General features: G+C 40.6%; 1 protein-coding gene across 2 annotated transcripts; it reads right to left on the reverse strand.

The window, feature by feature from the left end:
* Nucleotides 1-347: 347 nt before the first annotated feature.
* On the reverse strand, nt 348-6,745 carry Or2w6 (olfactory receptor family 2 subfamily W member 6). 2 transcript variants are annotated; one of them, XM_063276668.1, is made up of 2 exons: nt 5,821-6,745; nt 348-703 (listed from the first exon to the last, which is right to left on the reverse strand). In XM_063276668.1, exons 1-2 carry the CDS (start codon nt 6,743-6,745, stop codon nt 465-467), a joined length of 1,164 nt encoding a protein of 387 aa, XP_063132738.1. In that variant the 3' UTR covers nt 348-464. The 2 variants fall into 2 exon arrangements, with proteins under 2 accessions (XP_063132738.1, NP_001000536.1); NM_001000536.1 differs by lacking the exon at nt 348-703 and having other exon boundaries at nt 5,807-6,745.
* Between the last annotated feature and the right edge of the window lie 609 nt (nt 6,746-7,354).

Consider the following 7,354-nt stretch of genomic DNA (forward strand, 5'->3'; position numbering starts at 1 on the left):
CAGCAGAATGCAGGGTCCTCATTGCGTATCCAGTTTGTTAATCTATGTCTTTTTATTGGGGAGTTGAGACCATTGACGTTGAGAGATATTAAGGAATAGTGATTATTGCTTCCTGTTATATTCATATTTGGATGTGAGGTTATGTATGTGTGCTTTTCTTCTCTTTGTTTTGTTGCCAATTCGATTAGTTTCTTGCTTTTTCTAGGGTGTAACTTGCCTCCATATGTTGGGCTTTACTATTTATTATCCTTTGTAGTGCTGGATTTGTAGAAAGATATTGTGTAAATTTGCTTTTGTCATGGAATACCTTGGTTTCTCCATCTATGTTAATTGAGAGTTTTGCTGGATACAGTAACCTGGGCTGGCATTTGTGCTCTCTTAGGGTCTGTATGACATCGGTCCAGGATCTTCTGGCTTTCATAGTCTCTGGCGAAAAGTCTGGTGTCATTCTGATAGGTCTGCCTTTATATGTTACTTGACCTTTTTCCCTTACTGCTTTTAATATTCTTTCTTTGTTTTGTGCATTTGGTGTTTTGACTGTTATGTGTCCGGGAGGTGTTTCTTTTCTGGTCCAATCTATTTGGAGTTCTGTAGGCTTCTTGTATGCCTATGGGTATCTGTTTTTTTAGGTTAGGGAAGTTTTCTTCTATGATTTTGTTGAAGATATTTACTGGTCCTTTGAGCTGGGAGTCTTCACTCTCTTCTATACCCATTATCCTTAGGTTTGATCTTCTCATTGAGTCCTGGATTTCCTGTATTATTTGGACCAGTAGCTTTTTCTGCTTTACATTGTCTTTGACTGTTGAGTTGATTTCTATGGAACCTTCTGCTCCTGAGATTCTCTCTTCTATCTCTTGTATTCTGTTGGTGATGCTTGTATCTGTGTCTCCTTGTCTCTTCCTTTGGTTTTCTATATCCAGGGTTGTTTCCATGTGTTCTTTCTTGATTGCTTCTATTTCCATTTTTAATTCCTTCAATTGTTTGATTGTGTTTTCCTCGAATTCTTTCAGGGATTTTTGTGACTCCTCTCTATGGGCTTCTACTTGTTTATTTATGATTTCCTGGAATTCTTTCAGGGATTTTCCTGATTCCTCTCCGTAGGCTTCTACTTGTTTATTTATGTTTTCCTGTGTTTCTCTAAGGGAGTTCTTCATGTCTTTCTTGAAGTCCTCCAGCATCATGATCAAATATGATTTTGATACTAGATCTTGCTTTTCTGTTGTGTTTGCATATTCCGTGTTTGCTTTGGTGGGAGAATTGGGCTCCGATGATGCCATGTAGTCTTGGTTTCTGTTGCTTGGGTACCTGCACTTGCCTCTCGCCATCAGATTATCTCTAGTGTTACTTTGTTCTGCTATTTCTGACAGTGGCTAGACTGTCCTATAAGCCTGTGTGTCAGGAGTGCTATAGACCTGTTTTCCTGTTTTCTTTCAGCCAGTTATGGAGATAGAGTGTTCTGCTTTCGGGCTTGTAGTTTTTCCTATCTACAGGACTTCAGCTGTTCCTGTGGGCCTGTGTCTTGAGTTCACAAGGCAGGTCGCTTGGAGCAGAAAAGTTGGTCTTACCTGTGGTCCCGAGGCTCAACTTTGCTTGTGGGGTGTTGCTTGTGAGCTCTCTGCAGCGGAAGATCTGTGCCACCCTTTCCGGGAGCTTCCGTGCACCAGGGTTCCAGATGGCGTTTGGTGTTTTCCTCTGGAGTCAAAGATGTGGGCTGAGTGTAGACTCTTCTGCTTTCCCAGGCGTGTCTGCCTCTCTGAAGGTTTAGCTCTCCCTCTCATGGGATTTGGGTGCAGAGAACTGTTTATCTGGTCGGTCCGTTCAGGTTCTGGCGGTGTCTCAGACGCAGAGGATATCCTGCTCCTGTGCCCTTATCCAAGGGAACCCAGAGGCCGTATACAGTTTCCTCTTGGGCCAGGGATGTGGGCAGGGGTGGGCAGTGTTGGTGGTCTCTTCCGCTCTGCAGTCTCAGGAGTGCCCACCTGTCTAGGTGGTGAGCTCTCTCTCCCACAGGGTTTGGGAGCAGTCCATTATTATTCTTTAATTCAAGATTATTTTGGCTCTGCAGGATCTTTTCTGGTTCCATATGAATTTAGATTTGTTTTTTATTATCGTAAGGGCACAAATCAAACATCAAGAAGCAATGTTTCTTTGAACAAAATTATTCTTCCAGGAACAGGAGGGGACTATACAAGAGAGGTCAGCCCTAGGATCTCAGAAGATGGATTTTTATTTTTTTTAACCTTTTCTGTATCATCTACTTACACAATCCACTCCTTTCCTTTTTAATTGGTGGCTTTAAAATATGCTATATAAAAATTTTAATACACTTCTACTTATTGTCTATATATTTGTTTAGATGTACTTATGTCGTCTTGCATGTTCCACTGCGTGCACGAGTGTGTGTGTGTGTGTGTGTGTGTGTGTGTGTGTGTGTGTGTAAATCAGAGGACAACTAGTGGTAGCTGGTTCTCTCCTTCTCCCATGTATATCCTGGGGATTGAACTGAGGTCATCAGATTTGGTGGCAGGCACCCTTACCTGCTGAGCCATGCTGACAGACCCAAATTGGCAATTTTAGAGCATATGTCCTCCCATGCTCATTCACATCTATATCAGCTTGAAATAGAAGCTCTTTGGTTTCTTTTTACCATGATTGCTAACAATCTGTGACCTGGTCATAATGTCCTGTAACATGGTCTCATAGCAATTAGCTCTGATATCCTGTTGTCATAGGGATAACTCCTTCTTCCATCACTCTAATGTCTCCCAAGCACTTTGAAGCATTGTTGTACCAATTTTTAAATTCTGCTACTTTAATATAATTGAAGTCTTATAAGAAAATTGTGTCCTTATTCCTATTTCATGGTGAGAAAAAGTCAGAAAAAATCTCATACACACTCCCATGCTTTTATCAGCTGACCAACCACATCTATGCTTAGGTATGTGCCTTCCCTCTTAGACTGTGGCCTCTTGCCACTATTTAAAGCCAATCATTCTAATTTCTTGGATCTTCCCCTCCCCTGTCCCACATTCACCTGCTTTAATCTTCATCCTGGCAACTTTCATTCTTTTCTGTGTCATTACTTTATGACTAGACTATGTTACTTTTTATTTTATACACATGTTATAATTTCTCTAATTCTTAAAAATTCTCTTTTGGAGAAGGAGGGGCTGCAGAGATGGCTCAGCAAATAAGAGAAATTGCTCCTCTTCCAGAGTTCAATTCCCAGCAATTATATAGTGGCTCACAAATCTGAAATAGGATCTTATGACTTCTTCTGGTGTGTCAGAAGACCGGGACTTTACTCATATACATTAAATAAATAAATAAATAAATAAATAAATAAATAATTCTTTCAAAATTTCTCGTTTTATCTTACTACCCCTTTCTACATTACTCCCTTTCTTGGTTCTTCTTTTCAGTTCCCTCTACCAGATGATTCACATCAATTAAGTGGCTCTCCAATGTTTCCCCTCTGTCTTATACGCGTTCCTCAGTTCATTCAATCACTCTGCTTTTGCTGTTTTGCTAGGTCTCATAGGACTAAATGTAATGATTGGTTTTCAGGCCCCACCTCAGTTGGTCCCTTGGTCATGTTTTATAGCATTGCTTACATTATTCCATCTGCAAAGACCTTCCTTTCCATGATAGCCCCCGATCCTCTTCTAATTTCTCCATCCTTCTTTTTGGCTCCTTCTCATCATCCTAATCATTTCTCCTTCTGCTGAGAACACTCTTGTTGGATATCTGACCCATTGTCTTCTCATTGCTACCACAGAGATCTTTGTTGGGTTAAATTTTCTGTGGTTTTGTGAAATGGAGCCCTTCCTTAGCCACAATTGTGCCATGATCTGCCATGCTTGCATGTGCACAGATGTCACTACAGAGAGGTTTCCCCTTGTTGGTTCACCTTTTTCTCCTGCTTGAAGAATGGAAAGTCAATGCAGAGATGCCGTGTGCACCATTTCAATGTTTTGTTCTGGTACCTAGAACTTGTTTTCAGGGCCTTTGCATCTCCTATCAGGATGAGAAGGACAATAATGTGATAAGCATTTAACAAACTATTTCTGACTGTTCTAAACTTAAAGTCAAAGAGAATGTAAAAGGAAGCATGTCACTAACTTTCATTTCTCTTGGAGGAAGTTTAAGAGCAGAGAATAATAATATGCAAAACTATGCAAATAGATCAGAGTCCAGAGGATCCATTTGACCCAGATGTCTATCTCTTTTAAATAGCAATTGGTAAGGATGGCTCAGGTAATATCCTGACAGATTGTATAAGAAAGGACTCATAGGGCATAAGATAAAATATTTTTCTTTATTTTGAGTGACATTCTACAATGCTCATAAAAGGATAGAACAATCAAGGTATCTTTAAATTTATCCTTCTTCATGCCTAAGACATATTCTTCATAAATTATTCTATAAACTGCAGGAATGTTAGTAAGACATAGCGATGTTTTCCTCATGAGTCCTTACATTCTTAGTCCCTATAACCTATTACAGTATTAAATATTAGATAGGAATGAGGTAAAACAAAATAAATCTCATGAGAAATTAATTCATCTGGAGTTGCCGTAAAGGACTTGCCAAGTTGCTGTAGCTATAGAAATGTCTGCCTTGTGTTTCAACTTTTTCCTTGACACATTGTGTGACCTTGTTGTCATTTTCAATAAAAGATCAAGTTAAGAAGGGTCTACTTTGACTTGCAGTTTAAGAAATATTAATACTCCAGCATAGAGTTGAAGTCCTGGCAGCAGTATCACAGTGCACAGTGTGTGATTGGGGCTCCTTTCAACCATCAGTGGAACAGGAAGCAGAACGCAAGCAAGGAAGTAGGATGGGGCCATAAAACTGAAAGGCCAGCTAGCAGTGACCAACATCCATTAGTGAAATTCCATGTCCCAAAATGTTCCACCACTATCCAACACAGTACCACCAGCTGTTCACCTACTGTCCAAAGAAAGAGCCCACGTGGATACATACAAAGCAACAGCGTCAACTGCTCAACATAATATCCATGACAGCAGGGGAGACACTGTTATCACTAATGTAAACATGAAAAGATCAATATTCAGAGAATAACCAGTCATAGGTATTACAAAAATCCCCACAATTCATCCCAATTTTTTTCTTTCTCGATTCAAGGCATTTTCATAGTGTATGGGAAGAGTGGAGAAATGAAACCAAATATTTGAAGCAAGAAGACCCCTCTGTCTTGGCATGACAGATTAAATATTAAAAAACCTTTCTCCTCTTAATCTTCCTTTACATGTGTTCTCCTTTACCCTCTCATGCTTGAAAGTCAACCATGAATCATTGAGGTCAATTATATATGTGACTAAAAACACACAAGCTCCATGAGTCAATTTTGGTGTTGGAGATATTAAAGTTAGATAACTGAATCATTTGTTTGGACTCTTGGTTATACATTTGGCACTAGAAAAGCACATTTGAATTTTCTAGGAAAAGAAAGATGAATGTTTCTTCTGTAGGACTACAAAAGCTCAATCTGTCATATTTGTTAAGGGCCCACTAGCAGTCATTGGATTTTAAAAGGTGTTGAAGCCATTCCTAGCTGGAATTTTGCAAGGATAGGTTATTGTTTTATCCAGGTTAGAACCCCTTGATGATGAATGCTAAGTTGGAGGAACTTGAAAGGACGCAATGGATTTCAGTATAAGAGGAGTATCATATTCTTTCAACCTATCCTCTCTCTTCTTCTGTAATCCTAGAGCATTCCTAGGCCTAACAGTACATAAGGAACATGGGTAAAAAGACAACACACAAATATGTTCATTCCGTGCTAGACTTCTATGCTCTCCTTTCCTATCACTTTCTTTATGGCCTCTTTGACATCTTTGTTTCTCAGAGTATAGATCAGGGGGTTAACACTAGGAGTGACTATGGTGTAGAAAAGAGTGAGAAACTTGCCCTGGTCCTGGGAGTAACTGTTTGCTGGCTGGAGGTACATGTATATGATGGTACCGTAGAAGAGAGAGACAACGATTAAGTGGGAACTGCAGGTGTTGAAGGCTTTCTTTCTCCCAGCAGCTGACTTGATCCTCAGCACTGCTCGGGCAATGTAACCATAGGAGATAAGGATGAGGATTAGAGGTGCCAAGATGATAAAAATCGCCAATGCAAAAGCCAGTGCCTCCAAGACCATAGTGTCCACACATGCCATGCCAATCAGGGCTGGCATTTCACAGAGAAAGTGGTCCACCTGCCTGTGTCCACAGCGGGGCAACATCAATGTCTGCGGTGCCATAATGAGAGAATTGCCAAAGCCACTCAACCATGCCACTGAAGCCAACTGCCCACAGAGACGAGGGTGCATGATGACTGTGTAGTGCAGGGGCTTGCAGACAGCAGCGTACCGGTCATACGCCATGACAGCCAGGAGGACACACTCCACCCCTCCCAATGCTAAGACAAAATACAGCTGGATGGCACAACCCACGTAGCTGATGGTCTTGTCTGGACCCCAGAGGTTATAGAGCATCTGTGGGATGGAGCCCGTGGTGAAACACATATCCAGGAATGAGAGGTTGGCCAGAAAGAAATACATGGGTGTGTGCAACCGGGAATCCAGAGCCGAAAGCAAGATGATGGTCATGTTGCCAAGAAGAGTGAACAGATAAAAGGAGAGAACTACCACGAAGAGGATGAGCTCTAAGTGAGGACGGTCAGAGAAGCCCACCAGGATGAAGCCTTCAAAAGAACTCGTGTTTTCCTTTTCCATTACTTGCAAGCATATGCTACCTAGAAGGAGCAAGACTAGTGTAGGTGATGACTGCAGATGTGATTTCTTAAAATAGTAAAGCCATACCTTTTCAGAAATGCTAGCTATCTGTCCTAAAGTTTCAATAGGCACTGATCTAAATCATTTTTGTCTAAAAAGTATCACATTTGAGTTTTTAAAAGCTCTGGCTTGTGATGTTTTGTCAATGTTTTTCATTACTGTTTTTCATCATCAGACTGTAAAACATTATTTACAAAAGGTGATTGACGCCAACCATGACAGTGCATGCTTGCTAGCTTAACAACTCAGTCACAGACAGAAGCAGAACAGGAGTTCAAAGTCAGAGAGTTGGAGGCAAGACTGAGCTCCAGAAAAACCTATCTGCAAAAAATGTCTGATTCTTTGTAAAGAAATCAGTACTCAAAAATTCCATCATTGTTAAAAATGGGGAAATATCAAATTGTCCTAGTAGTCTATACGCCATGGAAAGACTTAGGGCTTGTCCATAGATCAGAGACACAGACTTCCTTTCAGGTAAAATCTTCTGAAATCTGTTTTATTACTCCTGAGAAGTCTCAAATCCAATCCAAACCCAAGACGATAGAAGTA

Source organism: Rattus norvegicus, chromosome 17 (genome assembly GCF_036323735.1).
Source record: "Rattus norvegicus strain BN/NHsdMcwi chromosome 17, GRCr8, whole genome shotgun sequence".
Taxonomy (NCBI): Eukaryota; Metazoa; Chordata; class Mammalia; order Rodentia; family Muridae; genus Rattus; species Rattus norvegicus.

Excerpts from the sequence above, each read along its gene's own strand:
- Or2w6 (XM_063276668.1), bottom strand. The coding sequence starts at position 6,745 with ATGGAAAAGGAAAACACGAGTTCTTTTGAAGGCTTCATCCTGGTGGGC. Across the intron at positions 704-5,820 it reads GAAAGTGATAGGAAAGGAGA|AAGAGAGTGAAGACTCCCAG; the intron begins GCATAGAAGTCT and ends TAATGGGTATAG.